This window comes from Oscarella lobularis, chromosome 7 (assembly GCF_947507565.1).
Source record: "Oscarella lobularis chromosome 7, ooOscLobu1.1, whole genome shotgun sequence".
Classification (NCBI taxonomy): domain Eukaryota; kingdom Metazoa; phylum Porifera; class Homoscleromorpha; order Homosclerophorida; family Oscarellidae; genus Oscarella; species Oscarella lobularis.
The window spans coordinates 3,432,694-3,454,068 of record NC_089181.1 but is presented as its reverse complement, the minus strand read 5'-3'; the positions used below and the strand labels follow the sequence as shown (position 1 = coordinate 3,454,068).

Genomic DNA, 21,375 nt, shown 5'->3' with positions numbered 1-21,375 from the left:
GACCGCTGTCGCGTCAAACTACGAATTTTAGAGAGGGGTTAGGAAACACGGATGTTGATGTTGCACGTGTTGCTCATCAGGTCAAAGTACATACTGTAGACATTATCTAGTGCGCTTGCGTCAAACGGTTGCGAAAGAAGAAATGGGCACCTGGCAGCAATGCGTCTATCTTCTCAAGCGCAACTACTGGATAAAGATTCGAAACAAAAAACAAAGCATTCAGGAGCTCCTTTTTCCCATCTACATGATCGCAATTCTTGCAATGGTTCGAGCATTGGTCAAAACCGATCCCTTAGAGTCGATTTCACCGTTTCCTTGTCAAGCGATCGCTCACAATTTCACTCCAAACGTGATTGGAGTGAGTCCGCCCGTTTACGTTCCTTTCGTCGACGACGCTCTTCGAAAAGCGGGACTCGAAGCTCCGCCTTTGAAGAATGCAAGCGATGGGCAAGTGTTAGAAATGATGCATCGAAACAAGCTAGTTCAAATCGGAATCGAATTCGACAATATGACGTCATATACGCTGAGATTTTCGAGCGACTTGATTACGACTACAAACAAATTAGAAGCACTTCCTACCGATTGTCGTTCAAGGGGAACATCCTTGACCAATTATTCTATTTATCAAGTTCGCACCCAATGTCCCGCCTTCTCCTACGTTACATCCGGCTTCACTGCTCTTCAAACGGCACTCGATTTGGCCATTATTCACAATTCTTCAAATTTGACGACGATAAAAACCATAAATGGGCAATCGTGTATGTTCCCCAAAGTCGTTCACAATCCGTCCGTTCAGTATCTTCAAAGTCTTATATCAATTTATCTCGTCATGGCCTTTTCACCTCTCGTCAATTTTCTCCTCGTTAATTTAGTGACGGAGAAGGAGAAGAAGATTAAAGTGGGCATGAAAATGATGGGTTTATCCGACGGCGCTTTTTGGATTTCGTGGTTTATCACTTATGGAATTATAATGCTTGGCACCGTCATCATTGTTTCCATCGTATCCGTCTTCGCTCTCTTTCCCAATTCCAACTTTTTCATCATTTTCATCATGTTTCTCGCCTACGGTTTATCTGTCATCAGTTTTTCCTTTATGCTCACGCCTTTTTTCAACAAAGCAACGGCAGCTGGAGGACTGGGATCCTTAGCCACTATCCTTTTCAGCATTCTCGTTCTTCTCGCTATTTATACGAGCATATCAGCGCCGGTCAAGTGGATTCTCTCCCTTCTCTGTCCCACCGCTTTTGGCTTTGGTATCAGTGAACTCGTTGTTCTCGATTCTTATTTTGGCGGCGCAGATTTTAGCAATTTTGTCTCGAGTTCTCACACGTCTTTTCCCATTGGTGCTTCTTTTCTCATGCTCATCATTGACATCATTCTCTACTGGATTCTCGCTTTCTATTTTGATAACATTGTACCAGGTGAATTTGGCCAAGCAAAACCCTTCTACTTTTTCCTATTGCCCAGCTATTGGAAATCCGCCACCACCACCACCACCACCGGAGATAATATGTCGCCAAATGGCAATGACATTCCACTTTCAGTGCGTCATGATGATGATGATGAGGAGGAGGAGGATGTTCCTGTTGAGAAAGTTTCACGAGAATTAGAATCAAAAGCGGCCATCAAGTAAGTAAATTAACCCCCTAATACAGACTGTCTCTGATATTTTCATTACACAGAATTAATTCACTAGTGAAACGGTACGTGAAGAGAAGAGGTAAAAGTGTTACCGCCGTCAATGGGCTCAATCTGACTCTTTACGAGGGACAAATAACGGCATTGCTCGGTCATAATGGCGCCGGAAAATCGACGCTTATTGCCTGTCTAACCGGTTTGACTCCTTGCTCGAGTGGTGGAGCTAAAGTCTACGATTTGGATGTTACAAATAGCAATCATGTTGACCAGATCAGAAAAACGACAGGTAAGTGCACGAGAAGCGAGAGAAAGTGGAATTGCTTCGAGGGTTTTGTCGTAGGAATTTGCCCTCAACATGACATCTTATTTGACTTTCTCACAAGCCGCGAACACCTTGTCGTCTTTGCCGGAATCAAGGGTGTTCCTAAAGAGCAAATTGACGAGGAAGTGGACAAGGCGTTGGCCGAAGTCGATCTTACAAAACACAAGAATACGGTGGCGACGAAAATGAGCGGTGGACAAAAGCGAAAGTTGTCCGTTGCAATGGCACTCATAGGAAATCCAAAGGTACACAACACACAGTAGAGGATCATGTTTGTTTGTTTATTATTATTATTGTTGTTGTTGCGCGCAGATACTCTTTCTTGATGAGCCGACGAGTGGAATGGATCCCTATTCGCGTCGACAATTGTGGTCTCTTCTTCAGAATAAACGTAAAGGAAAAGTCATACTACTCACTACTCACTTTATGGATGAGGCTGACATTCTAGCTGGTACAATACGCGATACATACGTATGTATGTGATTTTATTTTCTTTTTTTTTAAAAGATCGTAAAGCCGTTTTGAGCAAAGGAAGATTGCAATGTGCCGGTTCGTCGTTGTTTTTGAAATCGCGTTTCGGAGTCGGCTATCATCTGGGGTAAGAGAACCTTAACAGTCAGTTCAGTTACGAATTCTCTTTTTTCTATAGAATGGTGACGAAAGAAGATTTTGATTTGGATGCTATCACAACGGTGGTCAAAGAAAATGTGGAAAACGCCAAGCTCACTCGTTCTCATGGCCAAGAAGTTTCCTATACACTTCCGTTAGAAGACGTCTCATCCTTTCCAAGTCAGTACACACTGTAGCACACAATAGATGCTTAGCTAACCCTTCCTCTTTTTCTAGGACTCTTTGCTTCTCTCGATTCTCACTCGTCAGATTTAGGCATTCAAAGCTACGGGGTCTCCATGACGACGCTTGAAGAGGTATTTTTACAGTTGGAAGAGCAGGAAGAAGTCGCCGATAAAGAAGAGGAGAATGACATATCTGAAGGACTTGTAGACGAATCAGAATTGGCTGCAAAACCCCCTCCAATGAACGAAGACGACGTCATGTTGGCGAGCAAAGCCGTGGCCACGGATTGGGATTTGAGTTGGCAGCAATTCAAAGCGGTCCTTTGGATTCGTTTCCTTATGATGATCCGAAATCCGTCGACGATCATCGTACGAATTCTCTTTCCTCCCATCTTGGTCATTGTCGCGATCGTTCTCACTCAAAGTCTTTCAACCAATCTCGGACAACCCGAAAAACTTTCTCTCGATCCGTCAATTTATTTGCGCTCAAATCAACCGACTTCTGACTTGAATTGTGCCCTGAATGATGCTCTTACAAAATCCGCTCTCTTACTCAACAACGAATCAACTACGTTTACCCAACTGCTACGAAATCTTCGCCAATCAACCGACACATGTCTGGTCAATTTCACGAGCGAAACTATTGATCAATATCTTCTCGAAACACCCTTTCAAGCGTTGGTACTTCGACTACTCTCAAGCAATGCGAACAACGTCGTTCCGAGCAATTTTTTCGCCTACTACAATGACACTCTCATTCACTCGCTTCCAATCGGAATCAACCTTCTCACCAATGCCATCTATAAAAGTCTAATCAACGTCGGCGGCGAAATATCAATAAACAATTTTCCTTTTCCGTCGAGCAACCCTGACGTTCCATTTGACACGAGCTCCTACGTCGTCGTTCTCATTCTCGGCATATCCTTTCTTTTGATTCCTGCCACTTTCGCCACCGACGTCGTCTTCGATCGCGAGGTTAGATAGACTATAAATAGATTAAGATATCCTCTCCTCTAGCTCTTCATCATTGTCTAGGTGCGAGCACATCATCAGATGCGCGTTTCTGGCCTTCGACGTCACATCTATTGGCTCGCAACATTGTCAGCTCATCTTATCGTCTATCTTATACCCGTTCTTCTCATGCTTATTCTTATTCCGGCGCTCAAAGCGAAAGCATTTGAAGCGCCTCCTGCTCTCGGTATCGCCGCTCTCACTCTATTTCTCGCGCTTCCTGTCGAATCTCTTTTCGTCTACATCGGCTCGTTTCTCTTCAAGAAAATGGAGACGGTACAAAGCGTTTTACCCGGTCTTCTCTCGACAGTTGGTCTCGTTCCCTACATCATTGTTGCCATTCTCTATAACAGTTCGCCCGACGTTGTCATCGCTCTCCACTACGTCTTTATGGTTCTCATTCCGCCTTACGCTGTTCTCGGACCACTTTACTTCATCTCAGTTGTAAGCTGCTAGACGCGATGGAATAATAACATCGAGATTGCTTTTCTTTTTTTTCCAGGTCTATCTAAACAATCAATTGAGACCTGATAGTACAGATTTATCTGCCTCTACCTACTTCTCCTTTTCGTCTCACATTTCTCCTGCTATTCTTATTGTGAGTCACATACAGTAGCTAGCTGAGCCTAATTACTTACTTACTTATAGTGATGTTTTCCTAGCTCATCTTTCACATCTTTTTTCTCTCTTATGCTCTCTACTGGCTTGATAAGCGTAGTATTGGCGATCAAGGCTATTGTTCATGGTACCTATTCTTTTTCTCCTCTCCGTTTTATTCTCTATTTTCTCATTTAGCTGTACGAATGGACAACCGGAAGATGTCGAGTCTCGTCTTCTCGACGACGCTGCCCACAATCTTGGCGACGATGACGTCAAAAGTGAAGAAGACTTTGTTAAAGAAAATGTCAAATCAGCGAGCAAAGTTCCTATCATGATTCGCGGATTACGAAAAGAGTTTGTCAAGGGAGGTAACACCGCCGCGTGTCAGTGTTGTGCATCGAAAAAAGACAAGAAAAACGAGAAAGTAAAAGTGGCAGTCAAAAATCTCTTCTTCAAAGTCGAAAAAGGAGAGATTTTCGGCTTGCTTGGGCCAAACGGGGCCGGAAAAACGACGTCACTCAACGTCTTTACTGGCGATTTGACGCCAACGCATGGAGGAGTAAGCAATTAATAAGAAAATGTAGACACACAAATAACGCCCGCCTAACCTTTTTAGGCTTATTTGAATGGGCAAGAGCTTGGGAACGATTTGGGAAAAGCTGCTCTATCACTTGGCTACTGTCCGCAGCTCGATGCCTTATGGCCTATGTTTACGCTAAGGGAACACCTCACATTCTATGCATTGATAAAGGGAATGGAGAGCAGCGACGTCGACGAAATGATACAGAAGTAATTTGTGATTTTTCCCCGCCGCGAAACTGAACTCAATCATTTTTAATGAAAAGATTCTGCAAAACAATGAAAATTACGGAACATATTGACAAACGAGCAAAGGCCTTGTCCGGAGGAACAAAGAGAAAGGTGAAATTAAACATTTTTAATTAACAATAGCAATCACGCGTGGGCTTTGTTTTTTAGCTGAGTTTCTTGATAAGCATGGTTGGTGATCCAAGCATTCTTCTCATGGACGAACCGTCGACAGGAATGGATCCTTCATCAAAACGTTTCCTATGGTAATCGTGTAATTTTGTGTAATTTTGTGTAATTTTCCAAGCAGGACACCTGCTCGCTTCTAGGAACATTATCAACGCAGTTGTGACGGGGAGAAAAGCGGCTGTTATGACAACGCATTCGATGGAAGAAGCCGACGCTCTGTGCTCACGTGTTGGCATTATGGTAGCCGGATCTCTAAGGTAACAACATTAGAGTCGTCGTTTCTCTTACTAAAAAACGTTTTATAAACTAAAGATGCGTTGGATCGACACAGCATCTGAAAGACAAATACGGAAGAGGATACCAATTGGAAATCAAAATATCGGCGGATCAAAGCCACCAACCTCTTGCCGATAACGAGTCGTCATCTTGCACAGCAGATAAAAAGAATCCCCCTGATCGTCCGTTTCAACGTCAAGCGTCGACAATTGCAAAGGAAGTTGGATTGGAGCACGGATCCGAATCTTTGGGCGCAGTCATGGATCACGTGAAGAAACTGTTCCCAGGCGCTGTTCAGATTGAATGCTTTGGAGATAGAGCGACGTACAGTGTTCCACGTGAAGCCGTCTCATCTTTGGCCGAAGCATTTTCTCAATTGGAAAAAAGTCTGCTTTGGGTCGGCGCTATAATTTTCCTCCTCTAATCTTTTCTCTCTCTATTAATTAGTGAAAGTGGGATTTGGTGTCGAAGAATACAGTTTTAGTCAGTCGACACTGGAACAGGTTAATTAATTAATTAATTAATTAATTATATTTATTCTTTCGTCATCGTTCTTTCACAGGTTTTCATCAGCTTTGCCAAACAGCAATTCGAAGAAGAAGGAGAAGACTGACAAAAAATTGGCTAGTAGTAGGCTTTAGTAGGTGTGACGTAGAAGAGGCACGCACGCACGCACGCACGCTAAAGGAATGGCAGAGGAAAGAAAGACGACCGATAAAGTAGAGCAACGAATAGCCCTTAGGCCCACTTCATTGGACTTGCCCTTTAGGATGATGCTGCTGCAGCGGCATCAAATCCAACGTCAGCGACGTCGGATAACGGTAGATTTGCGAGTAAGAGTGTCTAGGCAGCGCGATTCGACGAAATTATGTTAGTTGCCGACTTTGACTTGATGAATTGGTTGGCGGGGCAGTTGAGTCAACTAAAAACGAGCGAGAAAGAGCCGTCGCAGCCCGTCGAGCAACTTCTCACTTCCGTATCGTTCGAAGGAATCGTTCAATACATCAAAGAGAAGAAATGTATAGGGCTAGGGTCGAGAGAAAGGACCTAACTCGTTTTTTAGGCAAAAACGTCATCGTCATGACTGGTGCCGGAATATCAACTGGTATTTATTTATTTATTTATTTATTTATTTATTAGTTGAATTATTGACGTCTATTTTTAGCTGCTGGAATTCCCGACTTTCGAAGTCCCGGCACCGGTCTCTATGACAACTTGCAGAAATTCAATCTACCTCATCCCCAAGCCGTCTTTGAAATAGACTACTTCAAAGTAACTCCACCAAAACCAAAATTATTCAAAATAATCGTCGGGGAAATTTTTTAGGAAAATCCACAACCGTTTTTCACTCTTGCCAAAGAACTCTATCCATCCAACTTCAAGCCAACAAAAAGTCACTATTTCAGTCGACTACTTCACGACAAGGGACTGCTCCTTCGACATTATACTCAAGTGAGAGAAGAGAAAGGGAGGGAAGAGTTCTCTAAAGTTGGGTTTCTCTAGAATATTGACATGCTTGAACGCATTGCTGGTCTTCCGGAACATTGTCTCGTTGAAGCGCACGGATCATTTAATACGTCACACTGTGTTGAAGCCGGATGTCGTAAGGAATACTCGCACGAATGGATCAAAGGTTAGCAGTTGAAAAATTGAAATTTGACTTTTTAGAGGAAATTTTTAGAGGAAATTTTTGCTGATAAAGTTCCCACGTGCACAAGTTGCAACGGATTGGTCAAACCAGGTTGCTATAAATTCAAAGTAAGAAATTCAATTTGAACGCTGAAATAGATGTCGTTTTCTTCGGAGAACCATTACCTTCACGTTTTCACGAACTTGTACAATATGTAAGTGTGAAAGCAATAGAGATTATATATACTGTAAGATCATTCCTCATAGGATTTTCCCAAATGCGATTTATTAATTGTGATGGGAACTTCGCTGGCTGTGCAACCGTTTGCGTCACTCGTTGGACGGTAAGTTGAACGACAGTCAAAGGAAGGGAACTTTGAATGCCCCTCCCCCCCATAGTGTCCCTCCTACGACCCCTCGTCTTTTAATTAATCGAGAAAAGGCTGGCCAGGTTTCCGAACCCAATCCAAACAGACGTGACGTCACGCATAGACAATGATATTTAGACTGATCCTATGATGGCTCTATTGGGTCTGGGGTCTCAATTGAATTTCGACGGGGAAAATAATTACCGGTTTGTACATTTTATAATGAGAAGACTATTTGAAGATATGATTTTATCATGAGGGATGTGTTTTGGGAAGGAAACTGCGATGACGGATGTCTTGCCTTGGCAGAAAGCCTGGGATGGAAAGCACGTCAAAAACATTATGTAATTAATATAGAAAAAGTCAATTGTTTCTAGGAGGAGTTAGTATCCTTATGGGAGAGTGAACACGCCAAAATTGAAGCCAAATTATCAGAGACTAAGAAGAAGGGGGATAGCGTTGAGAAAAAAGACGAGGAACCTCAAGAAAAGAAGGAGGAGGAAAAAGTGTCGGGCAAAGAGACGTAGTAATCATTTGTCTCTCTTTCCCATGCTATCAATTATTTGCTTGTTGATTTTTTTGTAGTTCTTCATTATAGAGACGAGTCGCCACGCGGTGTTGCGTTGCGCGCGCTAAAGCTTCGTCATCATGTCTGAGGAAAAGTGGAAAGCAAAGCTTCAAAAGGTCCGTACACCGTCCTTTCGGCTCGTTTCCTAACACGCGACTAGATATGGGAGGAGAAAAAGAAGAAAACGAAGGCAGACGGAGGCGACGAGAAGAAAAGGAAGAAGAAAGAGAAGAAGAAGCACAAGAAAAAGAAGGTAGACCGCCATTTCTTCTACTGTAGAAGAAAGACAGCAACGAGGACTTTAGGACAAGAAAGAAAAGGAATATACTAGTCCGGCGCCAGCAAAACAATCGGTTCGCCTTCGTTGTTTGTAAACAAGAACTCGCGTCAATTTTTTTCATTTCTCTTGCCAATAGGATGATGATGATGATGATGATGATGACATGTGGGTTGAAAAAGAAGCCGATATAGCGACGATTAAGCCAATTGGTCGAGATGCTTGGATGATTGCTCCAATTCCCGGAAGCAGTTCAATGTTTGAAAAAGCTGCTGACGTCATACGACGCGACGAAGAGGAGAAGGACGTCGATGAAAAAACGACAGATCACATTGCTGGATACGATGTATGTAAAACAACACAAATAATTAATTAAAATTAATTTATGATTTTTAGCCAAGTCGAGATTCTCGAGAGTTGAATCCGTTTTGGAAGAAAGGAGGAACGGGATTGCCAAATGAAAGAGAAGACGCCTTCAAAGAATCCTCATCATCATTCCAAAGTATTCTTTTATTATTGCAACACTGTTGCCTTTTGCGCAATAAGCTAATAGACGAATTCTTTCACGAGGTTTTGAAAGATTCAACGTGTCCAATCGGACGGAGGAACGAGATGAAAGAGAAGAGTTGATTGCTTACGATGATGAAAAATCAGAATCAGAATCAGAAGAAGAAATTGTAACAGATACGGATCTGAATAAATTAGGAGCAAAAATCACGAGAGCAGAAATTATGGGAGACACGGTAGGAAAGTGAAAATACCCCAATATTATAGCAATTGAATGTCTAGGAATTGGCTGAAAAATTAAAAAGGGAATTGGAGGCACTCAGACATCGATCTCAAGATAGAAGTGATAGTAGACGACAAAGAGGAGGAGGAGGAGGAGGGGAGGAGACCATTTTGCTAACTACAAGAGACAGACAGGGAAACGTAAGACCGTTGAGAGGAGGACAAAGTCAAGGAAGACACGGAAGAAGACGACCAAAAGAAAAGGTAATCAGTCAGTTATTAATATCCCATCTAATTCTTTTGACAAAGGATACAAGCCACGATGAGAAAGGCAAAAGAACGAAATATTTTGCAGATGATGACGACTATACCCTTAAAGACTTGGTAAGAAAACGTCATCATCATCATCATCATCATCATCATTTCTGACTTCCTTGACCTTCGTATAGATGAGAGAAGAGAAATTTAGCACGAGTGAAGATTACACGAAGCCAATGTTTCGCATGACGGGACGAGTAAGTAGATGATACTTTATTTATTTATTTATTTAATCTATTTGTATTAGCATTTGGAAAAACTCAATGCTGATTTCACGTTGGATGACAAATTCGTTTCGAAAGCGGGAAAACGACGGCAACGCAACGAAGAAAAGGACGCCGAGCACGAAAGACGACAAGCAATCACCGGTAAAAAAGTCAAATACAAATTCTATTCTATTACTTATCTCTTAGAACACAAAAGAATGATTGAGAGCAATTTGGCTCTAGATAGTCCTCGTCTCGAAAAGGAACGCATCATTTCTATTGGACTAAAGGTATTTAATTAATCATTTCTTGTGGAGTGGGGGATTTAGACTTTATTTTTCTTTTCAGGTTTATTTGGCTGTGCCATCTGTGACGTCACTCGTTGAAGGACACTGTCAACTCATTCCCTGTGAACACGCTACAAGTACACTCAATCTCGATGAAGATGTCTGGTCAGAAATGAAGGTGCGTGGATGAACGAAGAAAATACTACTGTACAATGATTTGATTCATTTTTTCTAGATTTTTCGGAAGGGACTCGTCGCCATGTTTTCTGACGAGGAAAAGGATGTGATTTTTATTGAAAATGCGGTTCGCTTGTCTCGTCATCCTCACATGGTCATCGAGTGCATTCCTGTGCCAAAAAACGAAGGACACGTAGCGCGACTCTACTTCAAGGTTAGCGCGTTGGGGGTGACGTCACTTGGTACTGTAGAATTTATGAAGCAACTGTACTAGAAAGCGATACTAGAATGCGAAACGGAGTGGGCTCAAAATAAAAAACTCATAGACACGAGAGAGAAAGAACTTCGCAGATCGGTTTGTAATAAATCAATAATTGATTGACGTCATTGACACGTGTCAATTTAGATTCCTAAAGGCTTGCCCTATTTCAGCGTCGAATTCGGTTTAGGAGGAGGATACGCCCACGTCATTGAAGATGATCGCACCTTTCCAATGAATTTTGGCCAAGTAAGAACACCCTAAACTCCGCACTAGCAACGCAACGCGTAACGTATCTCTTGATTGGACGCTTGCCTTTGTGACATCACCACTCTCCTTGACCATATTTGGATAACGTTACGTCACTAGTGTGAATCTGCCTTAGCGCGCACTTGTACTGTACTTTACTTATTACTTGTGATAGGAAATCATTGGTGGGCTACTCGAACTTGAAGAACCGTATCTATGGAGAAAGCCTCAGCGAGAATCACGTGACGAACAGAAGCGGAAGGCATCGCAACTAAAGAAACTATGGGATCCCTACGATTGGACAAAGAAACTCGACAGAAACACGCGAGTGACTAAATCAATAAATACATAATAAATAAATAAACGAGCACGATCCTATTGGTTAAGAAAATCGTATTCGCGGTTTAATTTTAACGTCACAGTCAATTGTTCCTGTTCGCTGTCCCACTTGGCACGCCCATTTTTGCTGTCAACGCGATGAGGCAAATGAAGTCCCAATTTGCTAAAGAAAAAACAAAAGTCCCGTATGATGACGTAGATTTTTCTCCCCCCACTTACTGTTTTGGCGTTCTGCAATCCAGAAATGTATCCGTGACGTCGAGATGAACGTCAGAGTAGTTCGTTTCGGGAAGTTTAATTTTTATGACGAGATTTTCGCAGGATGCTGTCGACGGATTTTTGTTTCCCATTCCAAGGAAAAGATCCTCGGTGAAGACGGACTGCTGGAACACCATGTCATGCCTTGGTATGCCATTTTATAAAGAATTGTCTATAGATCAATGCGTTTTACTTACTCAGGAGCTGGACGAGGGTCGTCACTCGTTTCGCATTGAGAACCAACCTCATCCGGGATCCAAATATCGTTGGGATTCGTCGATTTTTTCTCGCGCGTCTTCTCTTCTGCGTTTTCTACCGTTAAACGTCTACGGCGTAGTAGAGGTAAGCCATACCGGTCCGTTTCGGAGGCCCTATCGACCCGGGACCCATTTTCGTTGAAGCGGGTCCCCCTTCCAACTAACGTGGGACCAAACTCTTGATACGAGCTCCTCGTAAGTTAGTCACTCGATACCTCATTATCAGACGAGTCTTCCCCTTCGTCGGGAGGCCGCAAAAGTGTAGCGAGAGCTTCGATAGACTGAGCTGCCGCCATATGAGATACGCAGTGGCTATTGTTACGACAGTTTCTGAGCGCCAGTCTAGCGCACTATAGCTGCAGTCTAGCATTATAAAGTCCTGCGATAACGCTGCGTTTCCAGGGATGACGCGATAGCTCAACGGGCAGGGGGGGGGTGCTGGGAGGGGACCGAATGCAGAAACCACGGGGCACGTGACGGGTCGGGGTTCGAATCACGAAGCGTTCTCTTTTTTTTTTCTTTTTTTCTTTTTCTTTCTGTACCTAACCGGCGATATACGATCACCCGCGACTGTGGCTTAACCGCCCGTAGCATGGTGGTTCCAGGGGGGCGAAGCCCCCCTCTGCGACCTATGCTCATTGGGGCGGTTAAGCCCGGAGCGGGGCCGCCACAGATACCAGTAAGGTTTAGGGTTAGGGTTGGGTTAGGTACATGAAAAAAACGCTTTATAAGCTCTCTACTCTATAGTGCGCTAGACTGTCGTAACAATAGCCTCAGAGGTCCAGTTACGACTGTCGTAACAATAGCCACTGCCTATGAGATACAGGGGGGGTTTTGCACTAACGCGCGCTAAAAATTTCAAGTTTATCTGTATCTCGCAATTTTCAGCACATTTCGCGTATTCGCTCCAACTGTGTACTTCCTACAGGGTTTTCGTTTATTCGGCGAGCTTATATCGCAATGCGTGTCGTAGATAAGCTTTTCGGATACGCCGCGTGATCGTCTCGGTTCGTCAAGGTTTCATCACGTTTATATCATTATTTATGCAAAATCAGCTACGTTAATGTATGGTTAGTCATTATCTACTGCGAACCTAGTCTAATTCAAAACGCTCCTAGACGAATTCCTCTCTTTTGTGCTTCTATGAGTAAACAACCGAATCGCGAGCAATCGAAGCGCAGGCTCGCCGCCGTATGGTCTCCGACAGGCCAAACTCCTTCTTCGAAGGTCAATCGATTGCATTCTCCTTTGGCGATGCCACTCGTGAATGAAGCTGTGCTGTCCCATGAGCCGGAAGGTGTGGCATCCCCGCCTTCCCGGAAATGTCTCTTTGCAGACCAGAAGGCCTGGACCGATAAGGACGATATCAATGATTGTTAGAGGATCCTCGTCTATTCGCCAAATGTATCATGCTGGCCCTGTATCCCTCCCTCCCCTACCCGACGTGATTTAACGTACGAGACTAATAAACGACATTGTTTAGCAACATGTACGCTATTCAAGAAACGTGATCAATAACTGCTTTTCTTTATAACGTCATATTCCCACTGCCCTCTACGTGACACTGATATCCCAGCGTAGAATCCACAGCCACCTGGCCAATATCTATAGCGTATCCATTTCACTTCTACACCAGCAATTTCTCCAGCATCTATGGCACGTTTGACATAATTTGTCAACTCGCGTGCCACGTAACCAATTCTATTCCACGCTTTGCCAATTTTCACGTGAAAGCTAATTGCGTTGCGATCCATCGCATTTTCGGGTTCCTCAACTAACCTAACAGAAACTTTTTGGCCGGAGAAAAGAATTTCACGCGCCATTTCTAAAGTCCTCTGGTGTGCCTCCTGTCTGGCTGCTCCGAGGCACTTGAAGGTAACTGCTGTGATTTCCGTTGAAGATTCATTTTTCGCTTTATCTTCCGTAGGTCTGTCTTCGGCCTCGTCGCAGTTCTGGTGAGGCGCCTCGTTTTCTAATGGAACGTCCGTGGAGACACCTTGATGTCGACGAGAGCGAAGCGTACGGTCGTTTTCGTTGTCGGCTTCGGGGTCAGCGGCAGAATCCGAGTCACTGGCATAAACTTCGGCGGCGTCAACCCATCGCCATATTACGGGCACATCTACGTCATCAAACTTTGGCTTAGGTTCGCCGTAAATGAATTTCTTCACTGATTCAGTCTATGCATATAAAATTGTCCTAGAATTTAGAACGCTTGCGTAAAGGTAAGTACCGGAATGTCACAACTTTCGTGTGGAATAATCATCTTGGGAAACGTTTCGTGGATAGCCGTGGAGGAGCGAATGAACCCATCTACGATATCTCCCTCAGACCCGTCTTTGTCAAGTACTCGGAACTGGCATCGATGCAGTCGAGCACGGAGAACAGAAAAGTTAGGAATGACGTAGTCTATCTCCTCCATAATGCGGTATACAACTGCCGTACGACGAGAAGTCAGCATAAGGTAATTTACACGCGATCGAGCCATGTCCTAGAAAAACGCGTTTTTTTACCACTTTGCAAGCAGCAAAGCTTTGGTTCGCGCGCGAACTATGAGGCTAAGTTATCTAAGAAGACGTTTAGCCTGCTGCTTTGAGAATTGAGGAGAAAAAGAACTTGTCCACGGACGATGAAATCGGCAAGGAGCGAAATCGCGAAGACGAACGGAAAACCCGCGACGCTCAGTAAGGCGTTTTATATGATCAAAATGCGTTCTCTAACCCCTTCGAAGACGATGATAGCACAACTTCAGCGGAGAAAAACGCGTTTTAAAAAAGGGCGGGGAAGCAGCGCGCGTTAGTGCAAAACCCCCCCTGTATGAGATATGCGTAACTGCTAAAGTGCGCTAATTGGCATAGAAACAAGACAAGACAGAAAAAAAGCAACAACAATGACAAACACACAAACAAGAGATGAGATGTTTTTAGTTAGTTAGAAGGTGAAATTGGTTTGCGTATCCCTCGGAGGCAATCCGGCGACAGCGGCGGCCATATTAGCGGCATTGATCTGAGGATTAGCCGTAGGAACAGTAGGAGCCATACTGATAGAAACGGGGCCCCCCATGCTCGAAGGCAAAAGAGTGCCCCCAGACACCGAAACGGGGACCCCAATGGTAGTACGCGCAATGGAGGTCGCGGGATAAGCGGTCGTAAGCAATTGTTGCTCGGTAACGGCTGCAACGCCAGGAGGAGCAATGGCGTATTGATTGACCGTTGCCATGACACCGTGGGTGGGAGTAGCAGAAAGAACTTGATTGGCGGGAGCCGTCATACCGGCGGCAGCGGCGGCGAGAGAAGCGGGAACGCTTACTTGAGCGAGAGGAGCTCGCGTTGGAGTCGAATGAAGAAAGAGCTCAATATAACGATGCCCTTCATGTGATATGAGAGAAAGAAAAGTTAATAATCACGTGATCGCGTTATTAATTTCCTTTACCCATCATCTGTCGATTCTTTCCCATTGCCTCGCCCGCTTCCTCGTGACTCGCAAAATAGACAGCCGCTTCTCCGGACGCGCGACCCGATCGATCATACTCAATTTGCACGGAGACAGGATTGAGTGGCGAAAAGAATGCCATGATATCTTGCTCCGATGCAGAAAACGGAAGACCGCGCATCCGAACACGATGCGCAGTCGACGTTCCCATGGCAGTAGCAGTCGCCATAACAACGTGATGAGGAGCTCGCGCCCCGCCTCCACCAGCGGCACTTGCACCGGCCCCGCCCCCAATCCCATCTCTTCTCATCCCATAACCCCCTCCCCCCTGTCCATAGGTAGCATCATAATAATCGTAATATTGCCCCGTTGACGTGTATCCTGATGTCGCCGCCGCAGCTGCCATTCCCGCCGCCGCCGCAGCAGCAGCAGCTGCGGCCGCGTCATCTCGCCCATCATATCCTCCTCTTGTGCCCCCGCCCACGCGATAACGACGTTCGTAGCCACTTCCATAGCGATTGTGCGCGACGTCGTAATCGGCGCGAGGTCGCTCGTATGGAGCCGGCCTTCCGGAATAGTGGGCACGCCCATCCAAACTTTCGCTTCTCTTCATTTCACTTCGACTCGACTTGAAAACTTCAATATATCTATTATAAGTCGACATAGGGGAAATGGGAAGAGAAAAAAGAAATTAATAGTGTTATATATAAATACGAAAATACTTATATATATCATGTAACCCAAACCGGCGCCATCCCATTCCCCACGCGCTCATCCGGGTCCCAACCTGTGGGCCATCATGTGACGATGTTTCTTTTGCGCTTTTTCTGCCTCCTCAGGTGATATAAACTCGACAAATGCCTCCCCGGATCGCCTCCCCTCCGACTCCATCACAAACAGGATCCCATTAGGAATGATTTGAAGCCCTTAATCGACAACGAGCTCCAACCCCAAAACCCCCCAAAGAAAAGGGGGTCCCATACGAACCCCGCGCGCGCTAAAGGTCACGCGCGCGATTTTTTTACCTGCAAAAAAATTCTCGACGTCTTCCTTGCTGCAATCGTAAGGAAGACCGCGTAACTTGACAACCGTTTCTATGGCTTTGACTCCGCCCATTTTGGAGGGAAGCGAATGAACGGTTGGACCAATTCCCGCGAGAGTTGCACCCAATCCGGGAACCGATGACGTCGACGATGACGACAGAGGTGGATCTCCAACTCGCTTCAAAACCCAATCCATTTCCGTTTTCTTCGATTTGAATACTTCGATATATCGTCGTCCCATGTGCTCGTTATTCTTCTTTATCGCAGCATCGCGATCGTCGCTCGTCGTAAATTCGACGAAAGCTTCGCCAGATGGACGACCTTCGGGCGTAAAAGTGAATTGAATTCCGCCCGTTCCCTGGCGAATTTGCAACGGGGCGAAAAATTGAAGGATATCGTCGCTCGTCGACGACCAAGGTAAGCCGCGAACGCGAACGACGAAACCTTCGCCGCCGCCGCCGCCTGACGTCGAAATGGAGGCCGAAGCGACGTTTGCGCTATTCGTCGCCGTTCCTGTGTTTCCAACGACGCTACTAGCACTCTATTACGTCATACTCATCATCAATGTAGACTAGTAACAACTAAGGCGCTACTCTACCGATTGATCCATCGAAAGACGGGCGCGCAGACGAAGAAAAGAGACAAGGGGAGCTGTTGCGCGATTTTGCGCACTTGTGGTCACATGCTGTGCGCATGCTCACTTAGCCATGGTCGACGTTTTTCACTCGTGCATATCGAACGAAGACTTTCGTAGGGACGTTTCTAAGCGACGAAGACCGGCTTTGTTAAAAGGCTTTTGTTTGGGACCGGCCTCTTCTCTCTGGACGCCTTCCTATCTAAAAGAGATGGGTGGAAAGAAAGACGTAAGAATTCACGTCAGTCCGACGCCGAGAATGGATTTTATAAGCAAAAATTTTGCCTACAAGTAAGCTAATATGAATCGTGCACAAAATATAGAAATTCGAATTTTTCGCCAGAACTTTACCTTTTGACGAATTCGTCGAACGAGCTTCGAAAGAAATTCAAGACGATTTTTTCTTCTGCAAGGTACACGCTTCCTTCACCTTTAAAAATAATTGTACTGTACCAACCAAACATCATTTAGGAAGAGAAATATTATTTGAGATCTCTAGGAAACGATCCAAGAAAGGTAATCCGGCGAATTTTTTTACAAAACTTAATTTCCTGGCTGCAGGATGTTGCCAATTTTAGCACCCAGTTTCCAACACTGGCACATGACCTTCAAATCCCCTCTTTAGTTCCACAAGATCAACTTTTCTCAACTGTCTTTCGCATCAGTTCTCCACGCATTCATCTATGGACTCACTACGATGTAATATTGTCTACTCTAATGACTATAATAATCAAGCTACACTGTATTGTCTTTAGGTAATGGATAATCTACTCATACAAGTGACAGGGTCAAAACGTGTTGTCTTCTTTCCGCCTACAGATTCCCAATATCTCTATTTGAAGGGGGATAAATCGGCTGTTTTAGACATTGATTCACCGGATTTGCTTCGCTTTCCTTTATTCAGTCAAGCACACCGGATTGAATGTCAGCTCAATGCCGGAGATATTCTCTATATTCCCGCTCTATGGTTTCACAATGTTTTGTCTCTTGAATTTGGCGTCGCTGTCAATACATTTTGGAAAAATTTGGATGATTGTTTTTATGACCCAAAGGATACGTACGGAAATAAGGATCTAATGCCTGCAGCAAGAGCCAATCAAATCATAGACAGAGCCATCAAAGCATTGCATCAATTGCCAGGGGAAGATTACAGAGATTTTTACGCGAGACAACTCATAGCAAGAATTGAGAGCAAATGTTGCATTAGAGAAGGTAATGATGAATCTAATAGAAATTCTATATTTTTTGTTTATCAATTAGTTTCTGCTGAAGCGTTGCAATCTTCTGATCCATCTCTTCAACAGATAAAGTCTGCAGCAGAGAAAAAAGAAGAAGAAGAAGAGATAGAGAAAGTTAGTACTGTACATTGTATTATACCTCATTGGTCTCTTGTCTCTTCATCTTGTGTCTCTTAGCGTGGTGCACCGCTGAAACGGGATGACTGAACGTATGTGCAACGGCATGGAACTCGGGAGAAGAAGCTTTTTCATTGTGCTGAGTGGCTGGATTCAATGTCTCCTGAAAATATTCTGGTGACATTCCCTCAAGAAACAAGATTCTTTCTTCTAGTTTTTGAAGTCTTTGATAAACGTCTCTCCCTCCGTCGTCACTTCGACTAATTCCCAAATGAATTTCCATATTAGAAAGTCTCTCTTCTACTCCACAATGGAAATGGTCATCATCTTTGTCTCTACTACTACTACTATTGGTTTGAACTCCTTGTTTTTTCTTATCATCATCATCATCATCAGAATCAGAATCATCTTTGCAGATATCAATAATTATGGATTATTGGCTACTATTGTATTACATACCGGAAGACTGAATCCGTGTTGAAATCCTCTTTCTAAAAATGGTTTGCGTTCGGGCACACGTCGTTTCATTGGCTGCTGCTGCTGCGGCGGCGACGACGACGATTAGGAGTTGGGCGGATGCGGTTTCTCACTCACTCACCTTTTCTTCCGGTGACGGAAAAATAAAATCGTACGTTCGTGTCGTCGATTTCTTTCCGTTTGTAGGCTGAAAATGCGCCAATACGTCTATCGATCTAATGAAAAGTCGTTCGATCATCAGTTAATCGCCATTCGTGTCTACCTCGGCTCTCGTTGCGCTAATTTGAACGAGATGGTCGTCCTGCATTCTCCACGTCGCGCACGCAACCCTAGAGACGATTATCGCGTGACGCAATTAGTCATAGCGCATGCGTAAAACCACAAGAAGCAAACAGGACGGACTTGTGGATTTTGAAGCGAGAAGGCAAATAGCGGATCGTTTAGCTTTAGCATCCGACGCGAGCCTCAAATCGACGCCCGAATCGCGTTTCCAACGTCGCTCAATCGTCCACAAATCGCGGGGCGCCGTTTTGCGAAGAAGGCGCCGGGATGAATCCATCGAACGACCAGACAAGAATCGAAATCATCGACGAAAACGAAGCAGAAGAAGAAAACGAATCGTCTTCGACGTCGAATTGCGCCGCAACGACAAGAAGAACGACAACAGCCTCCGATCCTTCACTTCTAAGCGTTCCCGTTGACGCGGCGCCCTTCACTACTTCGTCGCGCAGTTCATCCGTCGTTTCCTACACATCGACAGCGATGGAATCGGACAACGATTCGCCTCCGCCTGGCTCCTGCGAAACATTCCCTATTCCTAATCCTCCACTTCCAATCGCCCCCCTTGACGTTCCATCGTCTTCTACAACGACAAATAGCAGCAGCGATGTTTCCGTCGTCGTCGCCGCCGCCGCCTCCGCCTCCGCCGCCTCCGCCGCTGCTACTGATTCGGCGTCCATTTCGGGGCCGTCAAGTACGTTCGATACGGATGACGATCTCGATGATCTCGCGTCGCCAGCGAAGAAAAAACGAAGTTTCAAGAAATTAACTTCGGTGAAAGATCGAGTAAGTGTAGTACACGGTGAATGATGTCCTATAGCGTCTACTTCCGTGTTGTGTAGCAACAGTCTTGGGGCCTGTTGAGACAAATGCTCTTTTGGTCGCCTTTCGTTCAAGAATACAAGAAAAAGTATCCGTGGGTTCAATTGGCTGGACACGAAGGTCTCTAATTAATTAAGAGAATGACGTCATAGACTATCTCCCCATCATACTGTAGGATCTTTCAAGCCTGGCGCCGTTGGAACGATACTCAAAAAGGCAACTTCCTGGGAAAAGGTCGCTTTAGAAAAAATCCAAGGTGACGTCATCAAACAATTTGTTCCCGATTTCCACGGTGTTGTGCAACAGGAAGGACAACGTAAGTACTGTAGCACTTTTACAACAATCAGCGTTCGTTCTCACATTCTTGTCTTCTTAGCCTATTTGCAAATGCAAGATCTTTTGGCGAATTTCGAAGATCCGGCTGTCATGGATATCAAAATGGGAATTCGGTGAGACATAGGAACAAATGTGTCTACATGTAACACGTGCAACACACGTAGGACCTATCTAGCAGACGAGTTAATGAAAGCGAAAGCAAAAGGGGAACTAAGACCGGTAGAAGAGAGGAAGCTCTTTTTTTCTATTCTTTTCTATTATGCTACACTCTTTCCTTCGAAGGATTTGTATGAGAAAATGGTGAAAATTGACAATAGCGCTCCGACGGACGCTGAAAACGATCAGAAAGCAATTACCAAACCTCGCTACATGCAGTGGAGAGAAACAATCTCCACGACAGCTGAATATGGTTATAGGATAGAAGCCGTAAAAGTAATTAATTAGACCAGCTGACTCTCTCTCTCTCTCATAATCATTTCACACTGTATAGCTTCCCCATGAGGGTCCTCATATAAAACCGTTCAAAATGATGAAAGATCCTCGTCAAGTTGCCAAATGGCTCAATCAATTTTCGTTTGAAAACGACAAAATCAGAGTAAGACAACCTAGCAACCGTTGCTATTAGGCACCTCCCCGTATATTATACCCTTACCTAGCAACCCGTTGCTAGGTGATACCTACTTCCCTGGCTACGCTACCCCTTACTTTGAGAAATACACTATCTCTCTTTGTCTCTGCGCGTAGGCTACAATAATAGATAGACTTCATCAACTAAGAACAGCACTCGAACAATCGCCCTTCTTTCAACAACACGAGGTCAATTTATTGGCATTCAAAACACGTTTTCTTTTCTAGCGTTTTTTCTCGCTCTTGCTCTAGGTTATTGGTAGTTCTTTGCTTTTTGTGTGTGATACGATTGGAAATGCTGGAGTTTGGATGATTGATTTTGGCAAGACGACGGCCAACCGAAACGAAGTCACGGATCCCAGAAATCGAGGCGACGGATATTTATTTGGCTTAGATAATCTGATAGGCGTCTGGGAGTCCATTTAGTCATATCATAGTAGGAGAGAGTTACACGCGGTCAATTACGTTTTCTATACATAGGAGTATCACACAAATTCATTTTTTGCTGATTTCTCGGTTATGCAATCTGCCTCACCGACATGCAGCTTCTTTGGCAATTATTTAACTCTAACTTGCTCATGCGCAGAAGCGCTTCAACAGTCCAAGTCGAAGTGCGCCGATAAACGCGATGAAAAACGTCCGAAAGGCACTCGCGTTGCACTTCTCATTCGTCGGATTGCGATCGGTATCTGAAGGACCTCGCAATGAGCTGCAAATCGCAGAAACGGGGGCCCCCATTCCCCGGGGAGAACGTACAGCGGCGCAACCAGCTCTGTTTCTCCAGCAAGCGCACCAAGAAGCCAATCCGGTCTACT

At 44.7% G+C, this 21,375-nt stretch overlaps 7 protein-coding genes across 11 annotated transcripts; 4 read left to right on the top strand and 3 right to left on the bottom strand.

Annotated features, from left to right (window-relative positions):
- The first annotated feature begins 124 nt into the window (after window positions 1-124).
- LOC136188863 (cholesterol transporter ABCA5-like) lies at window positions 125-6,359 on the top strand. The gene is made up of 18 exons (XM_065976658.1): window positions 125-1,629; window positions 1,683-1,924; window positions 1,979-2,205; window positions 2,273-2,411; window positions 2,468-2,558; window positions 2,610-2,749; window positions 2,807-3,729; window positions 3,790-4,209; window positions 4,268-4,363; window positions 4,428-4,510; window positions 4,561-4,924; window positions 4,982-5,154; window positions 5,211-5,286; window positions 5,344-5,438; window positions 5,502-5,618; window positions 5,674-6,023; window positions 6,085-6,140; window positions 6,200-6,359. Exons 1-18 carry the CDS (start codon window positions 143-145, stop codon window positions 6,248-6,250), a joined length of 5,130 nt encoding a protein of 1,709 aa, XP_065832730.1. The 5' UTR covers window positions 125-142; the 3' UTR covers window positions 6,251-6,359.
- On the top strand, window positions 6,272-8,247 carry LOC136188874 (NAD-dependent protein deacetylase sirtuin-2-like). The gene is made up of 14 exons (XM_065976674.1): window positions 6,272-6,356; window positions 6,407-6,458; window positions 6,513-6,656; window positions 6,701-6,742; window positions 6,803-6,909; window positions 6,964-7,089; window positions 7,141-7,270; window positions 7,319-7,378; window positions 7,426-7,481; window positions 7,534-7,610; window positions 7,666-7,717; window positions 7,773-7,840; window positions 7,894-7,960; window positions 8,012-8,247. The coding sequence occupies exons 1-14, from the start codon at window positions 6,327-6,329 to the stop codon at window positions 8,159-8,161; spliced, it is 1,161 nt and encodes a 386-aa protein (XP_065832746.1). The 5' UTR covers window positions 6,272-6,326; the 3' UTR covers window positions 8,162-8,247.
- LOC136188869 (CWF19-like protein 2 homolog) lies at window positions 8,026-11,082 on the top strand. 4 transcript variants are annotated; one of them, XM_065976665.1, is made up of 17 exons: window positions 8,026-8,160; window positions 8,220-8,318; window positions 8,363-8,455; window positions 8,508-8,555; window positions 8,619-8,825; window positions 8,876-8,981; window positions 9,050-9,222; window positions 9,269-9,472; window positions 9,518-9,592; window positions 9,658-9,723; window positions 9,774-9,894; window positions 9,940-10,022; window positions 10,081-10,197; window positions 10,255-10,410; window positions 10,471-10,551; window positions 10,603-10,704; window positions 10,880-11,082. In XM_065976665.1, exons 2-17 carry the CDS (start codon window positions 8,283-8,285, stop codon window positions 11,054-11,056), a joined length of 1,845 nt encoding a protein of 614 aa, XP_065832737.1. In that variant the 5' UTR covers window positions 8,026-8,160; window positions 8,220-8,282; the 3' UTR covers window positions 11,057-11,082. The 4 variants fall into 4 exon arrangements, with proteins under 4 accessions (XP_065832737.1, XP_065832741.1, XP_065832740.1 ...); XM_065976669.1 differs by having other exon boundaries at window positions 8,508-8,556; window positions 8,626-8,825; XM_065976668.1 differs by having other exon boundaries at window positions 8,508-8,556; window positions 8,623-8,825.
- LOC136188887 (dynein axonemal assembly factor 6-like) lies at window positions 11,031-11,971 on the bottom strand. Its single transcript, XM_065976690.1, has 5 exons — window positions 11,774-11,971; window positions 11,655-11,718; window positions 11,499-11,604; window positions 11,263-11,445; window positions 11,031-11,206 (listed from the first exon to the last, which is right to left on the bottom strand). Exons 1-5 carry the CDS (start codon window positions 11,852-11,854, stop codon window positions 11,080-11,082), a joined length of 561 nt encoding a protein of 186 aa, XP_065832762.1. The 5' UTR covers window positions 11,855-11,971; the 3' UTR covers window positions 11,031-11,079.
- A 2,413-nt stretch (window positions 11,972-14,384) lies between these two features.
- LOC136188870 (heterogeneous nuclear ribonucleoprotein F-like) lies at window positions 14,385-16,706 on the bottom strand. The gene is made up of 5 exons (XM_065976670.1): window positions 16,629-16,706; window positions 16,013-16,571; window positions 15,775-15,913; window positions 14,988-15,634; window positions 14,385-14,923 (listed from the first exon to the last, which is right to left on the bottom strand). Exons 1-5 carry the CDS (start codon window positions 16,638-16,640, stop codon window positions 14,487-14,489), a joined length of 1,794 nt encoding a protein of 597 aa, XP_065832742.1. The 5' UTR covers window positions 16,641-16,706; the 3' UTR covers window positions 14,385-14,486.
- An 852-nt stretch (window positions 16,707-17,558) lies between these two features.
- Window positions 17,559-18,902, bottom strand: LOC136188883 (MAP3K12-binding inhibitory protein 1-like). 2 transcript variants are annotated; one of them, XM_065976687.1, is made up of 5 exons: window positions 18,759-18,902; window positions 18,618-18,711; window positions 18,479-18,553; window positions 18,042-18,427; window positions 17,559-17,975 (listed from the first exon to the last, which is right to left on the bottom strand). In XM_065976687.1, the coding sequence occupies exons 1-5, from the start codon at window positions 18,801-18,803 to the stop codon at window positions 17,901-17,903; spliced, it is 675 nt and encodes a 224-aa protein (XP_065832759.1). In that variant the 5' UTR covers window positions 18,804-18,902; the 3' UTR covers window positions 17,559-17,900. The 2 variants fall into 2 exon arrangements, with proteins under 2 accessions (XP_065832759.1, XP_065832758.1); XM_065976686.1 differs by having other exon boundaries at window positions 17,562-17,975; window positions 18,479-18,556; window positions 18,759-18,898.
- Window positions 18,115-21,058, top strand: LOC136188872 (inositol-trisphosphate 3-kinase B-like). Its single transcript, XM_065976672.1, has 10 exons — window positions 18,115-18,628; window positions 18,683-19,561; window positions 19,618-19,717; window positions 19,773-19,913; window positions 19,974-20,046; window positions 20,098-20,152; window positions 20,216-20,365; window positions 20,424-20,528; window positions 20,678-20,749; window positions 20,813-21,058. Exons 2-10 carry the CDS (start codon window positions 19,046-19,048, stop codon window positions 20,984-20,986), a joined length of 1,386 nt encoding a protein of 461 aa, XP_065832744.1. The 5' UTR covers window positions 18,115-18,628; window positions 18,683-19,045; the 3' UTR covers window positions 20,987-21,058.
- Window positions 21,059-21,375: the final 317 nt, after the last annotated feature.